The following is a 27,967-nucleotide window of genomic DNA, read 5'->3' as shown; positions in this document are numbered from 1 at the left end:
AGCAGTCAGTCAACGGAGAATCTTCACTGGAGGAAATACATACATCAGGCTGAATAGAGACCAAGGAATCACCAGGACATCCACCATGAAGGCTAGGGGATGCCTGGACCTGACAACAAGCCTGTTCAGCTTTTTGTTGAATTCAGAGGCCATGATATCCATATAGGGTTGCCCATTTCTGACAGAGCAACAGGGAGATCTCAGGTTGGAGACACTCTTCCCTTGAGACCAGAATTTTATGACTCAAGAAGTCAGCTTGCCAATTTTCCACTTCCAGTATTTGGATAAAATAGACAGTTGGAAGATGGTTCTCCACCCAGGAGAGAATCAGGCTTGCTTCTACTTAATCATCAAGGGAGTTCCAGGAGTAGGGAAGCCTTTAGGCCATGGCTGTGGCATATGAATGGGTGACTATGTAGGAGAGGTGTCCAGTCAGTCTTCTGGCTCTCAGCATGTTGATTGAGCGTATCAAATCCTATGAGGAACAGGTTTCCCTGGACATTCAGGGGATTGTAGACCCTGCCTCAGCCTTGCATCTGTCATTACCTTTCAGGTAATTCCGCTTCTCTGCCTTTTGGCTAAGATCAAGTGTAGTATCTGTTCTTATCAGTTACCAGGAGGTGGCGCTTGCTTCAATCCCTGTTCTACGACGAGGTGGAGCAGGGGTGGCGGTTGCTATGCAAAGCCTGCTGGTGTAAAGGTAACCCGGAGCGGTTTGTAGCCGAAAGGGAAGCCTTCTGATGGGGATGGAGAACCACTGGTCGGCGCCAGGGGAGGGAACCCTGGCCTTCTGGCTTGGATTGTGGCAGCTTTAGCTCCGGTCAGTTTTTCGGGAGGGAACGTTTGTTCCCCTGTTCCAACAGGGGGGCGGCCTGTACTTCCCGAATGTAATTAGGTAGGAGTGATGGGAGCAAGAGTGAGGCTTGATGGTAAAGGGTCTCATTAAGCTCCTGGATCTCCATGCCTTTCTGGCTGGGGTGGGGGCTGTCGTGGTCTGGGTTGGGGGGTCGGGGATGCTTCTTTGAAAAAGCCTATAGTGATGTGCCCCTGAAGTGGCAGTTCAGGGGTGCCTTACATTCACTGTGATTTATCACTTTGAAGTCTGGCACCATGGACACTTCACTGTATACACACTTTTTCACACCTGCCTCTAGGGCTGGGCCTTTTGGCTAGGACCAGAGGAATTTTTGATTCCTGGCCGGAGGGCCTTGTCATTGTGTTTACACAATGGCCACCTTTTTCACTCTCCTTCTATACTATCCCTTCCCCACTTTTTATTTGTGTGGTTTGTCACGTTTTGTGTTGTCACGGTATGTGTGGCGAGTAGGGTGTCGGTCCTCGGACCAATCCTGAAAGTCTTGTGGGAGGGTGGACATAGGCCTTCTGGCTTGGTTCGCCCTCTCTTGAGGGGGGGGAGGGGGGGGGCTTCCTTCGGGGGAGCCCCTACCCTAGTACCTGGGTGGGTCTGTTTCGGCAGACCTTCCAGAGAAAGGCGGTTGTCCGGCTTCGGCTGGATGGGCCATGATTATGGTACCTTAGTCCCCATCTGGAGCCTAACGCCCAGGGGATCAGGGTTAGGTCCTTCCTTGGGAGGACAGCAGACACCCGTGGCACGGTTTTGCGTTTCACTCTATGTGTGTGCACTTTTTTGGCACCGGGTGGAAGTTTTTTGGGGTGTGTTTTGCACGCCATAGGCTTTTTTCAATAAAAAAAAATAAATTACCTTTCAGGGAGGAGGAAGGACTGTTTTCTCAGATTCTAGGGCTGGACTGGAAATCTACCATTCCAGTGATCTTTTCAGCTAGGCGAGTAGTGAGCAATCCAGAGAAGGGATAGGCTTGAAAGTTAAACTTCAAAAGGTCTTGCATGGACTGACAAAGGGAACTTCCTTGAAGGAGGCCACCATGAGACCCAGAACCCATATGCAGAAGCGAGGGATGCCTGGTTGACCTTGGAGTCTGACTGTTGGACCACAGAGAAGCAATCTTTTCCAGGGGAAGGAAAATTTTTGCCTGGGCTGTGTCCAAGATCAGCCCCAAATACTCATGAGAATGGGAAGGCCCAAGGGAAGCCATCAGAAAAGTTTGAAGGAACTAGATCATCTTTTTCAGGTAACCTTGGTTGAGTAGTCTTTCAGCAAAAGCACATCCAGGTATCCTGTGATGAGGTCTAAGCAGGAACAGAAGAGGAAGCATTTTCGTGAAGACTTTAAATGCAGGAGAGCCTGAATGGCAGAGCAACAAATTGAAAGTTCTTCAATTATAAAGTAAATGTCTGTCACCAATTTCTTGCAAATTGTGTCATTTATACTTTATTCCTTACGCCACCATATTTTGTGACTTCCCTGAAACTTATCTTCCACCATTATATTATGTAAATCCCTTCACCAACATTCCAATACTCTCACCTTGTGATTTGCCCCAATAAACATCAGGTCTCATACCCTTTCAACAGGGTAGTGTATACCAAGAGTGCTGCTCCCCTCTGCTTGGCCCAGGTGTCCTTCAATTCACCTCCATCCACAGCAATCCTTCAGTTATTTTATGTGGAATTCTCAAAAAAGAAAGCTATAGATAGTACTCTCCATATAGCAAATCCAAATTTTTATGCAAAAAAAAAATATATCTATAAAACTCAACTGAAAATGTGCACAAAGTGTGGTGCTGGTTTTGTTTTGTTCTGCGTGGCACTGTTATATATAACTTTGGTGGGCACATGAGGGAACACAGTGTGGGCAGTAGTATTGAGGCACATAACTATATGTGTATTTTTAGGTATTATACTTAAATTGCACGCATTTTGTATACATTTATATTATTTCATTGGAGATTGTCACAGTTACTAAACACTGCAGTGATTGCACTAAGGTTTTGCTCGTTTATAAAGAAAATTGAAAGCGTTCGTTACCCACAGCAAAGCCTAGGAGGTCACGAAAGATGGGAATGTGAAAATGGGCATCTTGGATGGTGACTGATGCCACAAATTCCCCTGATCGGAGTGAATCAATGACAGATCTTGCTCACTCCATGCAAAATTTGGGGACACACAGATATGCATTCATAGATTTAAAGTCCAAAATGGGGTGAATGCTTCAATTCAGTTTTCAAACACGGAAATAGGTTTGAGTAAAATCCTAAGCACTTTTACACTACAGGAACTGGGATTACCATTCCTTATGCTTGAAGCTGATTTAGGGCAGCCCACAAACCTGTCTGTTTCTGCGGTGATGTTGGCAGACTAGAAGGTTAGAAATCAAGGGGGTTGGGCAAGGATGGAAATTCTATTTTGTAGACCCTGGAAATGGTAGATTGGATGACTTAGGAGGTCCATGACAAATCTCTGATCCAGACTGGTGCAAAAGCCTACAGATATCTACCCAATCTGGGTAATGTGGGTGCCACTTCATTGTGAGGAGGGTTTCTGGGAAGGCTTGAAGGGCTTTTTGGGTCCGAAGTTTGCAACAAAAGGATTGAACCACCTTCAACTTAGAGAAGGATGCCCAAGTGGAGTGAAAGGACTCCTGTCAGCTAGAAATATATCTATAGTAATTGTAGGCTTTGGCTATTTTTTTGGTGAGGTAAAAAACTGTGCCTCATAAAATGCAGAAGGTGAAAAATGTCTTTGCAGGATTCTGTTCTGTGCCCACCTCACCTTCTTCCATAGGTTAGAAGATTCTGGGTCACACACCTGAATATATTCAGGTGGTGGAGAGGCAGAAGAGCGCTTTTGGGCCCTTGACATTGAAGGTTCTAAGGGAGTTGATGTTTCTCAAGGAAGTCAGACAAACTTTCAGTGAAATGTGCGTCAGTCAGATACCTAAGCTGTCTACTGTGCAACTAATTAGGAGCTAGAATTAGAGAAAGGGAGCTTTAACAGTGTAGCACCTTGCTCCAGTGCAGGGGAACAGCTATTACATTTATTTTTGTCAGTGCTGTCTGTAGCATGAATGCTATTAGACCTTTCACATTAGGGCAGGAGCGGTGTTGGCGGTAAAACTGCTCTATTTTTCGTGCCGCTTTACAATCGTTTTAGCGGTAAAACTAGGTAAAACTGCCCCCGCTAGCGGCCTAGAAAGGGTTAAAACCACCACAAAGCGCTGCTGCAGCAGTGCTTTGCCGGCGGTATGGCCACGCTGCCCCATTGATTTCAATGGGCAGGAGCGGTGTATACACCACTCCAAAGCTGCTGCTAGCAGGACTTTTTTTTACCATCCTACCAGCGCACCGCTCCAGTGTGAAAGCCCTCGGGCTTTCAAATTGGGGAGACAGCAGCGGCTCTTTCAGTGCGCTTTGCAGGCGCTATTTTTAGCGCTGTATCACCTGCAAAGCGCCCCAGTGTGAAAGGGGTTTTAGGCTCTTTTTTCTCATCTCCTCTGTGCCTTGTCTCAACATTTCTAAATGTTACCTTGCAGGGTACTCACAAAAATAGATGCAGAATAGGAGGATATTAGTCTGTCCAGGAAGGGAGCCGCAACAACCCTAGCCCTGACCGATATCCCGTGGTTGTGCCTATGGAGCACAAGGCAGGTTTTTTTGAATTATTAAGGCCTCGTTCATACCATGGAGCAGAGAAAATAGCTTTTCTGCCTCCTGCCTCTGCAAGGGCACACAGAAAACTATTGTTTTCTATGTGCCCTGTTCACACAACACTGGTATCAAGCACAGAAAGCTGCAAGGCCCATTCACACTATCACAAAGAGCTGTGTTTTTCTGCATAGGCTCTCAGAAAGGGTACACAGAAAACAATGGTTTTCTATGTGTCCTGTTCACACCTTCCTGCAGCTGTCACCTGTAGTGCAGAAAACTACAACACTGCTGCAGTTTTCCTCGCCACTCCGCAGATCTGAGACTGCTTTTTTATGTGTGGTCGCTCAGCTCAGCTCAGCAGCAAACTCAATAATAGAAAAAAAATAGAACTCAATGGAATGTCAAAAAGTTTAGGGGAGAAGGGGGAAAAAAAAAAAAAAAAGTGGGGGAAAGCAGTGCCTTGCAAAAAATCAACGCACCGCTCCCCCTCTGCCAAGAGCTGCAATTATTACCCGCAAAGAAAAATGGAAAAAAAAGGTTGGCCCTTCTACCATCTTATTTTATTGGCACATAAAGACATAATAAAAGTCTTACTTGTAAAGGAGGTTCTGAACAGACTGAGAGGCCAAGATTATCTTACGATGATAACCCTGACCTACTATTGATTGTACTATTCCTTTTTTGCTTGGTAGGCCTTTTGTTTCCTGTTCAGATGTCTGGGGAAAAAAAGACAAAAAAAAAAAAATATAAAAGTAAACTCCATTGTACAGTGGAATATGTGCAATGAGAACTCAAAATTAACATTTTTTTTTAATCATTATAAAACACTAAACTATGCAAGATCCAATATCATACTTTTTCTCCGATATGACGTTAACGTGAAAGATTATAAATGATTTGGCTGCTTAAAAAAAGTACTACTTCCATCTAAAATCCAAATTTTGATCGGACTTTACTGGTACAGATGGGACAGACAACTCAGTACATATAAAAAGTTATATACAAAAAGTTTATCAACCACTTACCATCCAGGCCAATTCTGACACTTCTCTCCTACATGTAAAAATCTTTTTTTTTTGCTAGAAAATTACTCAGAACCATGTCATGTTCCAGTAAGCCACCCCCCCCCCCCCTTACAGTTAGGACACGCTGAGAGAACACACTTAACTCCTTGATCAGCCCCTAGTGTTAACCCCTTCCCAGTGACATTTTTACAGCACCGATCCGCTAAAAATCACTGATCACCGCCATTACTAGTAAAATAAATAAAAATGCCCTAAATCTATCCCGTAGTTTGTAGACGTGATAACTTTCATGCAAACCAATCAATATATCAATATACACCTATTGCAATTTTTTTTTACCAAAAATATGTAGAAGCATATACATCAGCCTAAACTGATATATATATATATATATATATATATATATATATATATATATATTTTTTTTTTTTTTTGGGATATGCATTATGGTAGAAAGTAATTTTTATTTTTCATTTTTTAAGTTTATAGTGCAAAAAATAAAAACCGCCAAGGTGATCAAATTAAAGCTCCATTTGTGGGGAAAAAGGGACGTCAATTGTTTGGGTGCGGCGTCATACGACCACGCTATTGTCAGTTAAAGCGGCGCAGTGCCATATCACAAAAAATGGCCTTGTCATTAAGGGGGCAAATCCTTCCAGGGCTGGAGTGGTTAAGACCGAGTACAAGTACTTGCCGATATGATACCTTTTTAAGGTCATGTGATAGTGGCACTAATATGTAGTACTGATGGAGGCGTGGACTTTAAGTTTAAATTTATTTGTATTTTGTTTACAATTAGATTTTTTTACAATTTATATATTTCTTGTCTTTTTTTTTTAACGTCTGTTTTTTTATTTGACAATTTAACCTTTATTACTTTTTCATTCATCAGCCCTGTTAGGGGGGCTTTGGTGAGAGATCAGGGGTCCAGATAGACCCCTGACATCTCACATTTGAGACAGGGAAAGGGACTGAGGACACAGATTTCCCAGTCGCTTTCTCAACAGTCTCAGCTGCACTGAAGATGAATGGAAAGGGGACAGTGGCTCCTCTCTGAAGCATCGTAAACACAGTTTACAATGCTCAGTTATGAATGGACAGTGTGAATGATCACTGACTTAGTGCATTCGGAAAAGGAATGAGCTAGTAAAATATATAATTACCGGCTCCTTCCCTCACTCTCCATCCTGACAGATTGGGGGGGCCAGAGGAGGACACAGAGAGAGGAAGGAGGAGCCGGAGGAGCACACAGGGGATAGTCAGGGATGATCGGTGAGTGGCGGGGGCAGTTACAAACAATTCCCCTGTATAGCCTTTCAATAAAGCAGCTGACACCCACAGGAGGGAGAGGGAGAGAAGCAGCTGTCAGCTACTTTACTGAAAGCCTATACATGGGGAACCGTGCTTGTAACTGCCCCGCCGATCACCTGTGAGGCTGCCCGGCCCCCCCTGCTACACTGAGGATGCCTGGTCCAATACAACAGGTGTCGGATTAAAGTGGAGGGCCACCCTGAAAACAAAAAAATATTAAAAATTACAAAAAATCTAAAAAAAAATCTAAAAAAAAAAAAAAAATTGAAATTTTTTTTTTTTTACTTACCAGAAATGCCTGTTGCTAGGCACATAATCCTAATCTTCCTCTTCCTCCTCCGCGGAGATCTTCTGTCTTCTCTCCTCGTCGCGGCGTCTTCTGGGTAATGGGTCGTGCTGTGTTCTGGGAACTGTGTGTTCCAGAACACAGCGCGTCCCATTCAGAAAGTGCTGCGGGACTCGCGCATGCGCAGTAGGAAACGGGCAGTGAAGCCATAAGGCTCCACTGCCTGTTTCCCTTAGAGGGAATGGCGGCGCCGGGACCAGAGAGCCGAGGGACGGGTCGGCCTCGGGCGGCCGACATCGCGGGCGCCCTGGACAGGTAAGTGTGTTTATTAAGTCAGCAGCTGCAGTGTTTGCAGCTGCTGATTTTTTTTTTTTCCTCTTTAAGCATCAAAGCATTTGCACAAGTACCGATACTCATGCAAATGCTTGGTATCAGCACCGATACTAGTATCGGTGCAATCCTAGTTGATATCAAAGCTGATTCCATGGCTTTGAGGTTAATAGACAATGAGGTTGACTTACTAAAACTGGAAAGTGCAAAATCTTTTTTTGTTTTTTGTGTGTCAAAGCTTAATTGAACAAGCTGAAGATCTTCTTGATAAAAATAAAAAGCTGAAGTTAGGAGCCATTTGGCTACAGTGTACCAGATGTTGCACCAATTTTAGTAAGATCAACCCCACTATGTGCATTCATAGTACTGTTGGTGACCAAATAAAGCACCCTGCTCTTTATTAGGTCGAAAGGGCCTTTGGACTAAAATACAGTTTTTAACTCCCTCTGCAGGGATTCTGATAATGTATGGATCTGCCCAGATGGCCGACCAGCAGCTGGCTCAGCCTCAGTGCACTGCTGAGAGCCTGAGCCAGCCACTCCCACCATGCTGCAGCCATTTAGGTGAGCATGCGTGTTTCTTTCTTTACAAACCCATACTCCTTTTACATGTATTGCACAGAAACTGTAAAACATAAAAAACTAAACTAACTTCTAGAAGAATGAACTTACCCCCTTATTAGCAGCTATACAACATTCTGCTAATCTTAACCAGAGACGTGGATTTGAATGATAAACCTGAACAGCTTCTATTAGACATTCAAAGGCTGCCAGTGGTCGCCCAATGTGTAGGAGCTGTATGCCGCAGTTATACAGCAACTCATACCGTTTGTTGGTCAACAATGTACACATGGGCCTGCCTGAAAACTTCTTTCCTGAAATCAAAAAACACATTTTACTGCAACAACAAACCTAGTTATAAGTATGCATATGTAACATGGTGATAATCAGATTAGTATACTTGTTTTCCTTACACTCAGAAGTGGCAAATTACATCTCTAACATTTACTCTGCTTACAGAAAATAAATTAAAATAAAACAAACAAACATAGTTAGGTCCATATATTTGGACACAATTTTAGATTTTTTTTGGGCATTTCCAAAAAACATATACAAGCTATAGTTATATAATGGATACGAGTTGAAAGTGCACGCTCTGGTTTAATTTTAGGGTATGTACATCCAAATCGGAGAAAGGGTTTACGAATTACAGCTCTTAATAGCCACCCCCCCTTTTTCAAGGGACCAAAAGTAATTGGACAATTGACTCAAAAGCGGTTTTATGGCCAGGTGTGGGCTACTTCTTCGTTATTTCTTCACCAAATATGTAAAAGGTCTGGAGCGGATTCTAAGTGTGGTATTTGCATTTGAAATCAAATGCTGTGAACCAACATGTGTTCAAAGGAGCTGTCAATGCAAGTGAAACAGGCCATTGCAAGGCTTCAAAAACGAAACAAATCCATCAGAGAGATAGCAGCAACATAAGGCATGGCCAAAGCAACAGTTTGGTACATTCTGAGGAAAGAACGCATTGGGCAGCTCAGCAACATAAAAAAAGGCCTGGACATCCACCGAAGACAACAGTGGAGGATGATCGCAGGATTCTCTCTATGGTAAAGAAAAACCCATTTTCCACACCCAGACAAGTGAAGGACGCTCTATAGGAGGTGGGCGTATCATTGTCAAAGTCTACAATCAAGAGTAGACTTCATGGGAGCAAATACAGAGGGGTTCACCACAAGGTGCAAACCACGCATAAGCCTGAAGAAGAAAAAAGCCAGATTAGGCATTGCCAAAAAACATCTAAAAAAAAGGCAGACCAGTTCTAGAAAAGCATTCTTTGGAGGGATGAAACTAAGATTAATCTGTACCAGAATGACGGGAAGAAAAAAAAAAAGTGTGGAGAAGGCTTGGAACAGCTCATGATCCAAAGCACACAACGTCATCTGTCAAACATGGTGGAGGCAGTGTGATGGCACGGGCATGCATGGCTTCCAGTGGCACTGGGTCACTGGTGTTTATTGAGGATGTGACAGAAGCAGCTGGATGAATTCTTCAGCGTTTAAGAGATACTGTCAGCCCAGATTCAGCCAAACACAGCAAAGCTGATTGGACGCTGCTTAACAGTACAGATAGACAATGATCCAAAACACTGCAAAAGCAACCCAGTAGTGGAAAATTCTGCAATGGCCAAGTCAATCACCTGCTCTCAACCCAATTTAGCATGCAGTTGCTGAAAGCAAAACTAAAGGCAGAAAGAACCACAAAGAACAATTGAAGACAGCTGTAGGTAGAGCCTGGCAGAGCAGCAGAAAGAAGGTACCCCAGGCTTTGGTAATGTCCATGAAAGTCTGCACTTCAAATTCATTTGGATTGTTTCATGTTAATTTTATTCTGGAGGAATACTGTGTGGGAGATTCACCCTCTTCATTTGTCCTGTCTACCATGATCATCGAAAGTGAAAAGTGAAAGAAATTCCCAAATTGTTGGTTACACTTGGGATGATTTCCTTCACTTTGAATGTATTTCTCCTAATTTTCTGCTTTGGCTATAGTACATGAAGGGAAATGATTTAAAAAAAAAAAAAAAAAAAGGGAAGAGGACAAAGCATTCACAGCCTTTGCTCAATACTTTGTTAAAGCACCTTTGGCACCAATTACAGCCTCAAGTCTTTTGGAGTATGATGCTACAAGTTTGGCACATCTATTTTGGACAGTTTCTCCCATTCTTTGCAGGACCTCTCAAGCTCCATCAGGTTGGATGGGCAGCATTGATGCACAGCCATTTTCAGATCTCTCCAGAGATTTTCAATCGGGTTTAAGTCTGGGCCACTCGAGTACATTCACATGGTTGTCCCGTAGTGACTCCTTTGTTATCTTGGTTGTGTGCTTAGGGTCGTGTCCCGTATCAAGATGAAACGTCACTCCATTCTGAAGTCCAGAGCGCTCTGGAGCAGGTGTCAGGATGTAGTGAGGATTTCTATACATTGCTGCAATTAGCCTTCCCTCCATCCTGACTAGTCTCCCAGTTCCTGCTGCTAAAAAACATCCCCACAGCCTGATGCTGTCACTACCATGCTGCACTGCAGGGATAGTATTGGCCAGGTGATGAATGGTGCCTGGTTTCCTCCAGACACGACGCTTGCCATTCAGGCCACAGAATTCAATCTTTGTTTCATCAGACCAGAGAATTTGGCTTCTCATGGTCTCAGAGTCTTTCAGGTGCCTTTTGGCAAACTCCAAGTGGGCCATCATGTGCCTTTTACTGAGGAGTGGCTTCTGTCAGGGCACTCTACCATACAGGCCTGAAGGGTGGAGTGCTGCAGAGAGGTTTGTTCTTCTGAAAGGTTTGCCTCTCTCCACAGAGAAACGCTGGAGCTCTGTAAGAGTGACCATGGGGTTCTTGGTCACCTCCCTAAGGCCCTTCTCCCCCAATTACTCAGTTTGGCCAGGCGGCCCACTCTAGAAAGACTTCTGGTGGTTCCAAAATTCTTCCATTTACAGATGGAGGCTACTGTGATCATTGGGACCTTCAATGCTTCAGAAAATTTTCTGTACCCTGCCCCAGATCAGTGCCTAGACACAATACTGTGTCTGAGGTCTACAGACAATTCCTTGGACTTCATGGCTTGGTTTATGCTCTGACATGCACTGTTAATTGTGGGATCTTGTATAGACAGGCGTGTGCCTTTCCAAATCATGTGCATACAACTGAATTTACCACAGGTGCAATCCAATCAAGTAGTAGAAAACATCAAGGATGGAAACAAGATATACCAGAGCTAAAGTGTCATGGCAAAGGCTGTGAATACTCATGGATGCACTGTATTTCCACTGGGACACAGATTGGGGGAAAAAAAAAAAAGTTGGGTCTTTAATTCTACTTCAGAGTACAAACAACATATTCATACACCAATGAATGTCCTTCCACGAATAAAGACCACAAAAGTTGGGCTACAACTAAGCAAACAGAATTGTGCTAACAGACATCAAAAGACCTGATTTTAGAAAGCCGCTCAAGAACCTTTCAGCCAAAAGCTACATTTGCAGAAGACTGGACATCCACCTAGTAAAACTTTGAGAAAATATGAACAGGAGACCAGCTGGCGGCCTTACACAGTTGGGCTACAGAGGCTTGGTGCAGAAGTGACCAGGAAGCCGCCCCCCCCCCCCCACCCTGGTGGAATGGGCACTTAACAGCGCTGGGGGATTTTGCTTAAGGATGTCAGCTCTTGCAATAAAAGTTTCTTACGAACTGTACAATAGTGAATTTTGAAGCATTATAGTCCTTGCAACATTCCGAGGAGAGAATAAATGGGGAATGCATTTTTCTGTTGGAAGCAGTAGCTTTGAGGTATACTCTAATGGCTCTAAATAAATCCAGGCGACATTGAGACAATTCTTTTGGATGCTTAGAAATGTGGCGCAAGGATAGCACTACAAAGTTTTCAGTGAGGAGGAATGCTGAAGCCGCTTGAGGTAAGAAAAAAAAAAAAATTGTGATTTTGTTATGCGATATTCAGGTCATGGTCTCCTATACGACACACATTTTTATGTATACAGGTATATATTGGAACACCACATGATATGGTATGCGATTTTTTTTTTCCCTGGGGTTGCGATACAATCCTTAGGTCGCCTCTCTCCCTTTTTGTTTTGGGTGTGAATTGGGTGTTTGGATACTTTATTGTTTCTTCTGATTGCTGTCGTGGCGACCAAGGCTTGCATCTGCGTCATGGTTTGCAGTGTGTTGGCGTGCACACTTTGCCTTGGCTTGTGACGTCATCACGCAGCGGTGCCATGCATATGCATGGTTGGTCATTCGGCTACAGTTTTGAGCTTGGATAGGTGCAAATGTCTGTGAGGTGGTGGTTTGATGGGATGCTGTTTGAGCATCCATGTCCATAGTCACTGGGGGGGGGGGGGTTGGGAGGGCCTGGGACACGGAGGACTTTATAAGGGGGTTGTAGACACAATATGGTTCATTTACAGTTTGGTAAACCTGTTGACAACATCTTATTTGAAGGTGCCCCTATACATATGTGTAAGAAAGAGTAGTGTTTTTTTTTTTTGCCTTCAATCATAATGCAAGGTGAGGGGCACCAAAGCAGGCGCGGTCACGACTCACGGCTCTGTGTGTCTATCCATACGGAGCAGCAGCTTGGCACCACCCCCTCCATCTCCTAATTGGCTCACTACTGCGATTGACAGCAGCGGGAGCCAATCAGGAGTGCGAGTCCCCAGAGCGGCAATGCTCTTGTGGACATCGGTGGATCGAGATGAGGCTTGGGTAAGTATTAGTGGGGCTGCTGCACACAGGTTTTTTACCTTCATGCATAGAATACATAAAGGACATGAAGGGAAATTATTATTTTTTTTTTAAATAGGATTTTTTCTACAGCTTACCTGTAAAATTATTTTCTTGGAGTACATCACGGGACACAGAGCAGTTATAGTAATTACTATCTGGGTTAAACGCCACCTAGAGGTGAATGGACACTGGCACACCCAAAAGACAGGAATTCCCCCTCTATAAAAACCCCTTTTGGGAAAAGAAATTCCCAAAAGAGGGGACGAGCCTTTGTGTCCCGTGATGTACTCTAAGAAAAGTATTTTAGAGGTAAGCTGTAGGAAAAATTACATTTTCTTTATCATACATCACGGGACACAGAGTGGCTATAGTAATTACTATCTGAGATGTCCCAAAGCAATGCCCCTGAGGTCAGGAAACGCCATCATGGAAACTGCCACTAAAGGACCTACTTTGCTATATGTAATACGCTGATGCCAAAGGCAGATTCTCTACGTGATTGACATAGACCTGGTAAAAATCCTGTAGATATATAAACAAAAGATCCAATAGTGGCCTTGTACACCTGGGCCACTGACATCCGATGATGGCTGGCCAAAGATACTCCCAAACATGGTAAAGAATACCTCCCCAGAAAAAAAAAAATAGTTATTTTTTTTGCCATTTAACTCATAGGCATCATTGATGAGCTGGCAGATCCACTGCTAAATATACTGCAGTTGGCCCCATACTAGACCTGCAGGATTTAGCCAAGCACATATGCACTATACTGGAGATACAACTCCTTAAAATGCACCCATGCTCATGTTTTTCCAAACGTGTATAATTAAACATGGATTTAAGCAACAAGTTTGCAAGAATGTATACTACTCTGCACCTGCCTACAGAGCAGTCAACAACACTTTAAAGTGAATTGCTAACCATCCAGGGGTGAATCAACTTACAGTTGTACAGTTCCCCCGGATAAGCAGTAAATATGCAGCATATAATCGTGATTTCTCTCACACACAGTTATCCCACAAGTACTCACACTTTGTTAGTATCCATGGGCTGCTGCTAGGTCTCCAGAGGCCTACTGAACCTGTTGCCACATGGCATGGCCGTCCCTTCCTACCTATATAAAAATAGGCCATTCTGAGAGAGCTTGCGCCCTCTAGTGGCTGGGGTAGAAACAGCAGCCCACATGAGTAAGAGTGCATAGCATGATTAAACAGCACACGGCTCCCGGTGGCCACCGGGAGAACAGACAATCAGAAAGCAAAAAAACAAAGAGAAACTGCAAACAAATGCAGACTTACCATTCCTGATGCAGGGCTCTGAACATAACAGGAGTCCAATTTTCACCCATCATGGCGAGCTTTGTCATAAAAGACCTTCAGAGACACAAACAGCACAGGGTTCCATTACGCAGGGTCCAGTGTCGTAAAAGCTGCATTACAGGCAAACCGAGGAATCTTCTCTCCTTCCAATGAGGCTTGGATTCCATCCATTTTGGATGACAGCTTTTTCGAATGGATCCGATTGAAGACCATGATTCTTAATACAACCGTCCAGACCTCCAAGTATGCTCCAAGAGCACATGCATCACATCAGTGACTACCACCTTACACACACTGGCGAAAAAATTGAAGTACTGCCTGTATAGGAGGGGTTATATAGAGGGGGGGGGGGGGGACTGCCTGTCTTTTGGATGTGCCAGTGTCCATTCACCTATAGGTGGCGTATAACCCAGATAGTAATTACTATAGCTGCTCTGTGTCCCCGTGATGTACGATAAAGAAAACCTTGTGCCTTTACAACCATTTCAAGGAAAGGAAAGTGAACAGGCTCTTACCTGGATCTGTGTTTGATGAGGTTAACTGTACACAGGCATTGTCATTTTCCTGAATAGCCTTTTTAAAGTAGAATAGCCCTAAATTGTGTTTTCCCATAGCAAAATGGATGCAGCCAAGATTGTTCCAGAACATACATCGAGCACATTCCCCTAAAAACAGAACAAATCTATTAGGACAAGGTTCTCCAAAATTAATGAACTGTATGTTTTGTTAACATGGACAGATTACATGCATTAAAGGGCAACTACACTGTCATGGGAAAAACATGCATAACATAGTATATTATTTTGCAACACAAGACACACTGCTATTTTTTGTTATTTTTTTTCACCTGCAGCACTTTAATTTTCTGTAGAATTCAATGCAATATGGCAATCTGAAGGCCTTACTTACACAGTACAGAATGCCCCCAGAGATGTAATTCCCTGCTTGTGTGATTGGCTCACTGATTTTGCAGAAGTCCACACTAAGATACAAGTCAGATTTTAATCATCCTCTGCAACAAAATTTTTCATTTTGGGGAAATACCCCCAAAGGGTTAATTACTTCCAGTGTGATGCTGACACTTCAACTTCCCTCATCAAAACACTGCATCAGCTGATTGATAATGACAAAGTCACTTGCAATCAGAATCACTTTGCTCCTTGCCACAACCAATTTTTTCTTCAGAGCAGAAAAATGTAGGAATTTGCAACAAAGGTTGTTAAAATCCTTGAACTGTACATTGCACACCAAGAGGGGATTGTCGGTATTCTTCAATGACCATTGAGAATTAAAATACCATACCAATGTAACAGTTTAATCTAGCAGGTTTAGGTATATGGTTTATCAACCTGGAATACTAATATGAATTGGCCTCACATATTAAAAGAAATATAAAAAAGGTGCTTCACACAGAAGTTAATCATACTAGCCTTTAGAAAGTGTGTAAAACATTTAACTACAGTGAGGGAAGAAAATATTTGATCCCCTGCTTATTTTGTATGTTTGCCCACTGACAAAGAAATGATCAGTCTATAAATTTTATTGGTAGGTTTAGTTTAACAGTTAGAGACAGAACAAAAATATCCAGAAAATTGCATTTCAAAAAAAGTTATAAGTTGATTTGCATTTTAATGAGTGAAAAAATAATTTTATCTCCTATCAATCAGCAAGATTTCTGGTTCCCAGCTGTCTTCTATGCAGGTAACGAGCTAAGATTAGGAGCTCTCTTAAAGGGAGTGCTCCTAATCTCAGCTTGTTACCTGTATAAAAGACACCTGTCCACAGAAGTAAATCAGATTCCAATCTCTCCACCATGGCCAAGACCAAAGAGCTGTCCAAGGATGTCAGGGACAAGATTGTAGCCCCACACAAGGCTGGAATGGGCTACAAGACCATCGCCAAGCAGCTTGGTGAGAGGGTAACAACAGTTGGTGCGATTTTTCGCAAATTAAAAAAAAAAAAAAAAACACGCACACAAAATAATTTTAAATCTCCCTCGGTCTGGGGTTCAATGCAAGATCTCACCTAGTGGAGTTTCAATGATCATGAAAACGGTAAGGAATAAGCTCAAAACTACACGGGAGAAGGTTAACGATTTCAGGGCAGCTGGGACCATAGTCACCAAGAAAACAACAATTGGTAAAACACTACGCCATGAAGGTCTGAAATCCTGCAGTGCCCACAAGAACACCATCCCCCACCATAAAACATGAAGGTGGAAAAATTATGCTTTGGGGGCGCTTTCTTGCCAAGGGGACAGGACAACTTAATTGCATCAAAGGGTCGATGGACAGGGCCATGTGCCATCAAATCTTGGATAAGAACCTCCTTCCCTTAGCCAGGGCATTGAAAATGGGTTATGGATGGGTATTCCAGCATGACAATGACCCAAAACACATGGCCAATGCAACCAATGAGTGGCTCAAGAAGAAGCACATTAAGGTCCTGGAGTGGCCTAGCCAGTCTCCAGACCTTATTCCCTTGGAAAATATGTGGAGGGAGCTGAAGGTTCAAGTTACCAAACCTCAGCCTCAAAACCTTAATGACTTGGACAGGACCTGCAAAGAGAAGTGGGACAAAATCCTTCCTGAGAAGTGTGCAAACCTGGTGGCCAACTACAAGAAACGTCTGACCTGATTGCCAACAAGGGTTTTGCCACCAAGTACCAGGTCATGTTTTGCAAAGGGGTCAAATACTTATTTCACTCATTAAAATGCAAATCAATTTAACGTATAACTTTTATGTAATGCTTTTTTCTGGATTTTTTTTTTGGTTATTCTATTACTGTTAAAATAAACCTACCATTAAAATGATAGATTAATACTTTGCAGTGGGCAAAAGTACAAAATCAGCAGGGGATCAAATACTCCCCCTTACCCCCCCCCTCACTGTACATTTCCTCTGAGTTTAAATTAAATGAATTCCTTCCCCTCTTTCTTCCTACGCCTCCTTCAGAGCAGGAGCCTTTCCTTTATCTGGATCTGCCAAAATCCAACAGTTTCACGTGCTACCTTGTATAGACAGATTACAAGGAGGTCTGGGGGTACCAAATTTAGCAAAATACTACCAGGCCACTCAGCTAACATTACTTCTTGCAACCTCAGACATCCCTTTGTAGGTGCTCTCTTCTCTAACTGTGCCCCTATTCCTCTCTCGGACCTACTGTGGCTTCCACATAATCTTCGGCCCTCCATCCTTAGCCCCCTTATGTGACACAGTCTAAAGCGTTGGGACATAGTTCGTTACTCTGGTAACCTTATGTCCCCTTTCCTCTCTCTTCTCCCTCTCTTCAACAATGCTCTTCTCTCGCCAGGCTTCACCTAACTTGGAGCTTTCTCCTGGTGATCTACTCATGGGTTTACTGAGGTTTTCCACCTCCTTTCATGCTGCACCCGCCCCTCCTGGTCCTCTTTTTAGGATACTCATGAGGCACCACCTGTGGAATTTTTACTCTCTGCCCAGCTACATCACTGGGAGTCATCACTGAGGCATAATCACCCTTACCCTTTTCAAAAGACAATTTCTGAACACATCTGCCTGCACTCCCCCAGCACTCGACATCTCGAAGATCTATTCTTCTCTCAACGGCTTTGACTCTCCCAGGAAGGCATCGTACAAGTCGAGGTGGTAACATGATCTGGCGACCTCCATTGGTCCGGAGGAGTGGAGCAGAGCCTGATCTACCATTGCTAAATGCTCCACTCAAGAAGTGGCGTACAAGGTGCTCCTCAGATGGTACTGGGTTCTGGCCTGGATAGCGAACTCCAACCCTTCCTATAGTGACCAATGCTTCAGGGGTTGTGGACGAGGAGACGTTCACACTTGGTGGCCTTTTCCACGCCCCAATAGGGTTCTGGACCAGGGTGTTTGGGCCCCTCTACTCTGTTTCACATTCATACCTGCAAGGACCCTAAAGTAGCTTTGCTACACTGCCTGATATAGGGATTGTATCTTACTTATTCATAGCAGCCGAACTGACAATTGCTAGAGCCTGGAAGAAGCCCTCTGTCTCGTTCGCCATGCTAAAGAGCATTTTTACTTACCTTATGGTCAATGAAAAAATGTCTAGCATCTTTCACAACTCTCACTCTAAATTCATTAAAGTGTGGTCACCTTGGTGGTCTTATGCTCTTCCCACCCTGCATTGGGACAGCTTGGGTCTTTCCTAGGGTCTGCTATGTATTGCCCCCAACCTGCAGGACTCCTCCCCCTTCTTTCCCCGGGCCTCCCTCCTCCCTCTTTGTTTTTTTGCTCCATTTCTTCTGTTTACTTCCTTTCTGAGGCCAAGGCTGGACCCTTGACCACTCTCGGCCCCTCCTAATCTTTAGGTGACCCCCAGACCTAGGGAAATTTAGTTAACGTGCGGTTATGCCATCAGGCCAATCTCTTTGCATTTTATCCCACTGAGTTCTTCTACTGGATGAGTGCCCCTTTTCTCCCCTGGTTATCACTCACTCATCCTGACCCCCGGGCGCCCAGTAGACTTATGCGCACCTTTTCCCTTGACAGGAACTGACCATGGGCTCTCTCCATCGGCCCTCAGGCCTAGATGACATAAGAGAACCTGCTGCTTGCGCACCCAGGTTGCTCAGTGGTCACTTACTCCTTAAAAGTTAACTGCTTATTTAGAGGAAAAAAATAATATATATATATATATATATATATATATATATATATATATATATATATATATATATATATATATATATATGTTTCTAGCCCATGTCTAGCAGTTACATTTGTTTTATTGTACCCCTGCGTGGGTGAATGGCTGTTAGACTGTTATGCTGCTTTTATTTTTTTTTTTAAACAATAAAAATGATAGTACCAGAAATTGAATCCCAAGTGCCATTTTAGAATGGCATTGGAACTTGGCAAAACCTGATGCTGGAACCGCAGGGCTGACAGTAGGGGTCCAACACAGAAGCTGCAATGATCATCCATAGGTGTACACTCTAGAATGGAACCTAAACAAAAAGCTTCCGCATTGTGCTTACATTAGAAGTATAGAGATGTCACAGCCCCTGCTGTCAGTACAGATGCTCTAGCATAGCTTTTGCAGAGTTGTCCAGCCTCTCCCTGTCTATACATACATACAATGGTGTTGCAATTAGATAGCAGGGGACAGTAGTTAATGCACAAGACCCTTTCTACATGGAAAAAAAAAAAAAAAAAAAAAAAACATTTGTGGGAGTATAATAGGAGATATTTCTAATTTATTTTGCCATTACATACAGTATCTCACAAAAATTAGTACACCCCTCATTTTTTTTATTTTTTATTATATATTATCATCATGTGACAACACTGAAGAAATGGCACTTTGCTACAATGTAAAGTAGTGAGTGTACAGCGTGTATAACAGTGTAAATTTGCTGTCCCCTCAAAATAACTCAAACGCCATTAACATCTAAACCGCTGGCAACAAAAGTGAGTACACTCCTAAGTGAAAATGTCTAAATTGGGCCCAATTAGCCATTTTCCCTCCCTGGAGAAATGTAACTCGTTAGTGTTACAAGGTCTCAGCGGTGAATGGGGAGCAGGTTTGTTAAATTTGGTCTTATCGCGCTTACCCTTTTATATTGGTCACTGCAAGTTTAACATGGCACTCCATGGCAAAGAATTCTCTGGGGATCTGAAAAAAAGTATTGCTGCTCTACATAAAGATGACCTAGGCTAAAGGAAGATTGCCAAGACCCTGAAACTGATCTGCAGCATGGTGGCCAAGACCATACAACGGTTTAACAGGGACAGGTATCACTCAGAACAGGCCTCGCCATGGTCGACCGAAAAAGTTGAGTGCATGTGCTCAGCATCATATCCAGAGGTTGTCTTTGGGAAATAGATGCATTAGTGCTGCCAGCTTTGCTGCAGAGGTTAAAAGTATGGGGGGGGGGGGGGGGGGATCAGCCTGTCAGTGCTCAGACCATACGCCCCACACTGCGTCAATTTGGTCTGCATGTCATTCCAGAAGGAAACCTCTTATAAAGATGATGCACAAGAAAGTTTGCAGAAGACCTGCAGATTAAGGACACGGATTACTGGAACATGTCCTGTGGTCTGATGAGACCAAGATAAATTTACTTGGTTCAGATGGTGTTGAGTGTGTGTGGTGGCAACCAGGTGAGAAGTACAAAGATAAGTGTGTCTTACCTGCAGTCAAGAATGGTGGTGGGAGTGTCATGGTCTGGGGCTTCATCAGTGCTGACGGAGCTGGGGAGCTACAGTTCATTGAGGGAACCATGAATACCAACATGTACTGTGACATACTGAAGCAGAGCACGATCCCCTCCCTTCGGAGACTGGGCCACAGGGCAGTATTCCAACATGATAACAACCCCAAACACACCTCCAAGATGACCACTGCCCTGCTAAAGAAGCAGAGGGTAAAGGTGATGGACTGGCCAAGCATGCCTCCAGACCTGAACTCTATTGAGCATCTGTGATGCATCTTTAAACTGAAGGTGGTAGAGTGCAAGGTCTCCAACATCCACCAGCTCCGTGATGTCGTCATGGAGGAATGGAAGAGTACTCCAGTGGCAACCTGTGAAGCTCTGGTAAACTCCATGCCCAAGAGGGTTAAGGCAGTACTGGAAAATAACGATGGCCACACAATATTGAAACTTTGGGCCCAATTTGGATATTTTTACTTTGGGTTGTACTCACTTTTGTTGCCAGCGGTTTAGACATTAATGGCTGTGTGTTGGGTTACTTTGCGGGGACAGCAAATTTACACTGTTATACAAGCTGTACTACTTTACACATTGTAGCAAAGTGCCATTTCTTCAGTGTTGTCACATGAAAAGATATAAAATATTTCCAAAATTGTGAGGGGTGTACTCACTTTTGTGAGATACTGCAAGAACCTCTAAAATAAGACATCAGGTTAAAACTCTACAAAAAATAAAAAAACAAACACACACACACACACACACACACACACACACCTCTGTGGGAGGATATTAGGAGATATTTCTATGTACTGTATTTTGATATTACACAAGAACCTTTAATATTAAAAATAAGGTATCAGGTAGAAACTCCCAGAGAAAAATGTGCAATGAAGAAATGCGACCAAGTTTCATTTGATGCAAGGAATGCCATCAGATGTTTAAGTGAAAGTGTACCCTCAGGACAAGTTGGAGCTTACAGGGTATTTACTCTTGCGCAGATAGCAGAAATCAATACTTTGAGAAGTTGGTTTAATAAAGCTAACAGCGGCTCATTCAACTAATACTCTCAATAGAATAATATTGGCTAGAGGGGAGTTGCTAATGTTCAACAACAGCCTGAGACTGCTAATGAAGAAGAAAATTTCAGAACAAGCGCAACACTGCAAAAAAGCCAAAATTTACTGTGTGCTAATGAGAAAAATCACAAAAGCGGACTTTATTACCACTTTAAGTTGGTGAATATATCTGCTCTCTGCATCTTCCACTGTTGTATGTTAAGTCACTCATACGATGGGTAACCAAGGCTTAGAGAGCCACCATTTGATGTATTGGAATATCAGCGGCCTCAATTCTAAAATTTAAAAAGGGCCTTGCTGTTCCAATTCGTCACACATTTGGTGGGAAACAAGGTTTTCTTTGAAGAGACCGTGGTCCAAAAAACATTTCATGCCAAATAATCCTTGTATTCCAGGGGTGAATCTATTTTAATTAGTAAATAACTATCTTGCGCAGTGGCGGGTGTTCGCACTAATTCAAATGCATACATTTTTATACTCATCTATAGTAAAACAAACAGATAAGATTAACTCCTATTATCCAGCTAAAGTGCTTTTATGGGGGACTTTAAGGCTAGCTTATCCCCAAACCTCGACAGACTGACTTCATCTACCGCACATACAGGGAACCAATCATACTGGGCTTTGACGGCTAGGTTAGTTGAGGTCTGGAGAGCACGTCACCTTAAAACTAGAGCTTACACCTGCTTTTCTGCCACTTATAAGACCTTTTCCCATTTAGATTTGGCATGTTCTAATTCCTTGTGGCTCTCTGATGTTCCAGATGCAGTTTATATCTTGGGTGGGGGGGGGGGGGGGGCAGGCACCTCAGACCATGGTCTTTTGTCTCTGACTCTACGTACCCCTCAGGTCTGCAACAGATCAATGTGGAGAATAAGTCCACAATGGATATTTCATCCGAAAGCCGTCCGACCCCCGATGTCATACAAGACTACTGGCACACTAATGAGGCTTACAACTCCTCTGACTTGGTCTGTGACACCTTCAAGGTGTATATGAGAAGACATTAGGTTTCCCCACAGAGATCTATTATTTATGATCAGTTGTCTCATATCCAACACTTACATGAAGCTAAAAAAAGGCACAGGCCAACCGATGTGTCACTTCTCACACTCGACAATTTTGACCTCCTTATGTCCGGAAGGATGGAATAGCCGCTCCATATGGCTAAAACTACTTGGACAGATCTTTATAAGCGTAGACAAGTTTTTTGAACAGAGTGACAAAAATGGCAGGTTATTAGCCATGCTTTCTCAAAACAATAGACCCGTTGCAATTATATTGGAACTGCAATCCTCTGAGGGTGTTCCGCTTACTGCTCACAAGGACATTTTATGTGAATTTTTCAACTATTACACCAAGTGATAGTATATAGGTCATCTTTATGTACAGATTAACTTTTTCTGAAGTCACTGCCCTCTTGGACTATCACGGTTATCAGACTTGGAGAGGACTTTCATGCGTCCCATATCTGCTGAGGAAGTGGTGTCAGCTATTAAATTGTTTCCCAACGAGAAGGCACTGGATTGTGATGGGAGTATTGTAAAACCCATGCAGCTATTTTGTCTCCTCGTCAGACCACTAGTCACTTGTTGCATAGTCTCATTAATCCTGTTCAAACAGGATTCACCCCTCATAAATCTATAGACATCAATATTTGTAGGTGTAGTCGCCTTGCCCCTAGAACAGGGCTACAGGTAAATTTAGTGTGCCAGATGGTAGTCAGTCTGGCCAATTAGTAGCATTCAGTGATTACATGACTTTTGTGAATTCCATTCTAAGGTGGCGTCTTCGTTCTGTCAGTAGGTGGTGCTGTTGCCTTTGACATTAAAGTGATGAAGCTCAGGTTATGAAAAACATACTTTTCCCAGCCAATCATATGTGCGGCTAAGCATGCTGGGAAAAGGTATTTATTGTACACTACCTGGGTGGAGGATGGTGTATGTAGAGTTCTTAGCTGCTAGGCCTGAAGCCTGGGGCCCACCCAGGTAGCTTCCGGCTGCTGGGCCTGACCGAGGCCTATCTGGGTGTTCATGTTTATGCAGAGGAAAACCTGTCAAAGATCCAGCAACGATTCTAGAGTGATGAAGTTCTAAGGAAGCACCAGAGGGGACTTTTCATGAGCGAGAGGCTATGAACTGGCTGGGTGTCCTTCAGAGAGAACTCAACCAAGGGAATCAGTGCATGAAGTAGTGAGTAAAGTTTAGTTGCTAGAGGAGAAAGCAGGTCCTACAAAGTACAGATGTGCTGGTTCAGATTAAGGGCTTTTATTCCTATACTGCGGTCTGCCTTACTTCACCTATTTTTTTCTAAGGAGTCTAACAATCTGCCTATTGCTGATAGTTGCTAAGGGTGTCCTGTGCCCTAGTCCCCTCTCTCCGACATAATTTCCTGTTTGAGAAATAAACTTCTCAAATTGTTTAAAGCACAAGCGTGGCTGGTACCCAACTTCTTTCTTCTTCATCACCCAACATGCCCATGAACCTGCACCGAGGATGTATGTCAGCCATCCCTGCACCCAGTAGTCGCCACCGGGCTCCCGGGAAGTTGGATCCAGGCTACATAAGTTATTTGCGAAAATTCAAACACAGCATAGCTATACTGGTACCAGGGTAGTAGCAGCCCTAGATATATAAAAGTCCTTTGACATTATGGAGTGGCCTTCTTTATGGTAGGTCCTGAGGAAAATGGGATTGTCGTTGCGTTTTAGCACATGGTTGCAACTGCCATACAGTGTGCCCACTGCAGCTGCATCTGGGAGATCAGTGGTCTCCCTCCTTTCCACTACACAGAGGAACATGGCAAGGCTGCCTCCTCTCCCCTACATTAATTTGCTATAACTGTGGAACCAATAGCTGAGGCCCCGAGTACCTCCCCTGACATTAGTGGAATCCGGGTTTGTTGGGTTATTCCCCCTATGAAAACCACCATTAGAGCCTGTTCAGTAGGGGCTTAGGTGGTAGGTGTAGCTTCCTCATGTCCTCTTCCCCTTCACCCCACTGTAGAATAATCCCTTCCTTCCCTACCCCCTTATGTTTCCTTACTTCCACTGTTGGGTCAAATTACGGCCCTGGCACACATTTGTGAGTATGGGCAACTTCGCCCTTTGATCATCTTTGTCAAAAAATACAATCTACTGTCCTATTACTGATTCATATTTGCAACTTTCTCATGCCTTTTATAGCCAGTTCCCTAACCAGGGATTGTCTTTGTTCTGCTTACAAGAAAAACTGCTCCATACAGACCAGCTTTCCAAACCAACTTCATCCTTGTATCAACACTTTACCGTCATCACTTTCACTGATCTCTGCAGCCTACAGAGAAAATAACTGGAAGATACACCAGATATGGGCGATGAGGACTGAACCGATATTTGGGACACACCCTTTTGCCAACTGGTCTCTGTCCAGGACAGGCTAATCCAATTCAAATACTCCATAATGCTTTCTTTAATTCTCATAGGCTCCACAAGTTAAGGCCGACCTTGTCACCTGCCTGCTGGAGATGTGGTCACCTAGCCCTTGTTTTTTCATATCTGCTGGACCTGTCACTTTATTTCCTGGTTCTGGATGGAGCTTTTTGGCACATTAAATACAGTCACTGGTGAAAGGATGCTTCCCGGCCTGTTAACTCTTTTATCTTCTATGCCAGTCAACCACCATGCACTGGAAGAACTACGCCCTAGTTTCTTGAAAATGTTTGGTTAACATTTTATATTGGGATAATTATGAAAATAGGGGCAGTAGTAGTTGAATAATGTACAGGCAAAGTGGCTAGAGGACCCATCCACTGCTGTGGAATTCTGTTTTTAAGTTTTACGAGGCTAACTGACTTTGCATGTTTTCCATCGATTTGGATTCCACTGACATATGGGGATTCTTTACCACAATTTTCACGCTCTTGTGGACTGGTACATGGGCCATTTTTTCAGAGTACAGCATGTTAAATGTATGTGCTCTTTTTACGAGTGACCGTCCCTCAAAAAAAAAATAGTGTTGAATTAACAGTATTAATCGCCCCAAGTCAAATCTGCGCCAGTTTCCAAAGTGTTATCAATTGAAGTCTAGCTAAACAGTAGAATGAAAATGTAACAATGCAGCTTACCTTAAATGTGGTAGCTGCATTTGTTTTTTTCAGAGTTTTTTTTTTTTTTTTTGCACCTGGTGATCCTGTCATTAACACCAGTCTTATCCTAGAACAACGCCACTCACTCACTGTACTGTATCTACGGAGAAGTAGAATTGTCATCCTATGACTGAAAGTGTGTTAGGACTACAAAGTACCTCCCTCTCGCCCTTTTCTTCATAACATGTTTTTTTTTTTTTTTTTTTTTAACTCCAAAGAGACAGCTGAAAATAATGTAATTGAAAACAATGCAGGCATTTATCAGATTATGTTCCATACACTAATTCCTATATTCATTAGAAATACCTATAGGCTTTATAAGCACAGTTATCTGTAAAAAGCCATGTGTTACAATCCACAACAAAAGCCTTGCCAAGAGGTCCATGTACTCTAGTTTAGCAATACCAATCTGAAAACAATAATGCCATGGTCATATTCACATTTTTTCCCCCATTATGTTGTTTGCTGTAAGCAATACTTGAAGCTTTCACTTGTATATTAACAGTTTTGTGCACAAAGCTGCTGTCACTTGATAGTGCAGGTGTTCCTAATTATCAGTTTATACTGTATGTACTGCATTTATCGGCGTATAACACGCACATTCATTTTAAGGGGGACGTTTCTGGAAAAAAAATTAAAATTTTAAATAAGGAACTTTGAAGCAAAATAAGGGTCAATTTGCAGCCTCACTATTGCCATCAATGCAGCCTGATCAATGCCTATCTGCAGCCTCACAAGTGCCATCAATGCAGCAGCCTCACCATGGCCTTCAATGCAGCCTGATCAATACCCATCTGCAGCCTGGAGGGGACAGGGAGGGGGCGGGATGAGCACTGACAGATTACATACAGTGAGAATCTCCTATGATAGACAGGACGGAGGTCCAATGGCAGCCCTGGAGACAGGACTTCCTATTACAGAGGCTGCCAAGTAAACAGGAGATTCTCACTGTATGCAAGTCTGATGGCATTCATCCCGCCCACCCTCCATGTCCCCTCCGAGGCAGCTAAAATTTAAGTATTGGTATACAACACGCACGTGCTATTTGTACCCGATTTTCAGGGTGAAAAAGTGCGTGTTATACGCCAATAAATACAGTACTTAGGGTCAGCTGTGGCTCCTTGCATAAGTGGTCTGTGCATTCTGCTTAGTAATGCAACACAAATGTGTGACTTAAAGTGGAGTTCTACACAAAAGTGAAACTTGGGCTTACATGCTTCCACCCTCCCACCAGTGCCACATTTGACACCTTTCAGCTGAGCCAGTTAGAAAGCGCAGCATGCATGCGCAGTAGGGGACAGGCTGTGAAGCCGATGGGCTTCACTGCCGTTTTCCCTTGCCTTGAATGGCGGCAGCAACACGGAGAGCCAATCCAAGAATCCGCTTCAGGTGCCGACATTGTGGAAACCCTGGACAGGCAAGTGTCCTAATATTAAAAGGAAGCAGCTACAGTATTTGTAGCTGCTGACTTTTCATATTTTAATTCTTTAATATTAGAATTGTCCAAAAAACATTCACACGTACCTGTTTTCATGAACCCAGGATGTTCTGATATATTTGAAGAGTTTAGTAGTTTCACAGCTTTTCTATAGTTACCCCTGAGGTATTCAAAATTACTCTTCAAAAATAGCGATGATGTGGACTGTAAACAAATATTAACAAGCTTTTACAATAAAAAAAAAAAGTCATACATCGAAAATCAACTGTTTACAGAATTCTGTAAACTGTATTTTAATACAGTATCCAGCTAATAAAAAGAAAAAAAATGTAAATAATTTGCTTTTGTAGACTTAGAAAAGTAAATACTACTGTCAGGCTTTATTGCTATTCATTACTCTATTTTGGGAGATCCCAACTTTCTGTCCCTGCGACAGCAGGATAAGAAATGGAGAATGATTGTCACTGGGACAGAAAGACTCAGAAAATATTTATAACCTCTTAAAAAGGTTCTAACCTTTCCACATTTTACTGAAAAAGCATTTTGTTGCAGTCTGTGCCCTGGCTGGAGAGATTTCCCATTACTTCCTCAGGAAGAGAGCAGAAATGTACCCCCACAGGGACAAGGACTACAAAAAAAACAAAACTAAAAAAATAAATAAAAATAAAATGACCACCATTGCCACAGTGTGATCTGTTGATTTTAACTGCAAACAACACTCAGAGTCAACTAGACATTGTGTGTGTGGCACGATGATAAATATTGAAAGCAATGCACGTGTCCATTTTACACATATACACTTACATTTCCAGATGTGTTCATGACAGACTTGATCTCTCTCTTGCATGCTTTCAGAGACTTCATTTGAATGTAGGCCCTTACTTTGTACTAGAACAGAAAAGGACAACCTTGGATTAAAAAGCAATGTAGCCACATCAACTGAGACTTTATGTTGAATTTTTATTATTTTCAAAGTAAAAAAAAAACAAAAAAAAAAACACAACAACAAAAGAGGTTTTCACATTTATGATCACCAGCATGCAGGTGGA

General features: G+C 43.0%; 1 protein-coding gene and 1 pseudogene across 3 annotated transcripts in view; one reads left to right on the top strand and one right to left on the bottom strand.

Annotated features, from left to right (window-relative positions):
• The window catches only part of CNOT10 (CCR4-NOT transcription complex subunit 10), a 192,788-nt gene that overhangs the window by 119,942 nt on the left and 44,879 nt on the right, over positions 1-27,967 (bottom strand). For all 3 annotated transcript variants that reach the window (XM_077491467.1, XM_077491468.1, XM_077491469.1), the window contains 5 exons: positions 27,723-27,806; positions 27,005-27,122; positions 14,622-14,771; positions 8,150-8,352; positions 5,121-5,242 (listed from right to left, as the gene is read on the bottom strand). In XM_077491467.1, the coding sequence (XP_077347593.1) occupies positions 5,121-5,242; positions 8,150-8,352; positions 14,622-14,771; positions 27,005-27,122; positions 27,723-27,806 (677 nt within the window). The remainder of the gene's footprint in view (positions 1-5,120; positions 5,243-8,149; positions 8,353-14,621; positions 14,772-27,004; positions 27,123-27,722; positions 27,807-27,967) is intronic.
• Positions 559-641, top strand: LOC143999778 (U2 spliceosomal RNA; annotated as a pseudogene).

Source organism: Lithobates pipiens, unplaced genomic scaffold (genome assembly GCF_037356315.1).
Source record: "Lithobates pipiens isolate NorthernLeopardFrog02 unplaced genomic scaffold, aLitPip1_a1.2 Scaffold_19, whole genome shotgun sequence".
In the NCBI taxonomy this organism is placed as follows: domain Eukaryota; kingdom Metazoa; phylum Chordata; class Amphibia; order Anura; family Ranidae; genus Lithobates; species Lithobates pipiens.
Note: the sequence above shows the minus strand (reverse complement) of the source record. Positions and strands in the feature narration are given on the sequence as shown.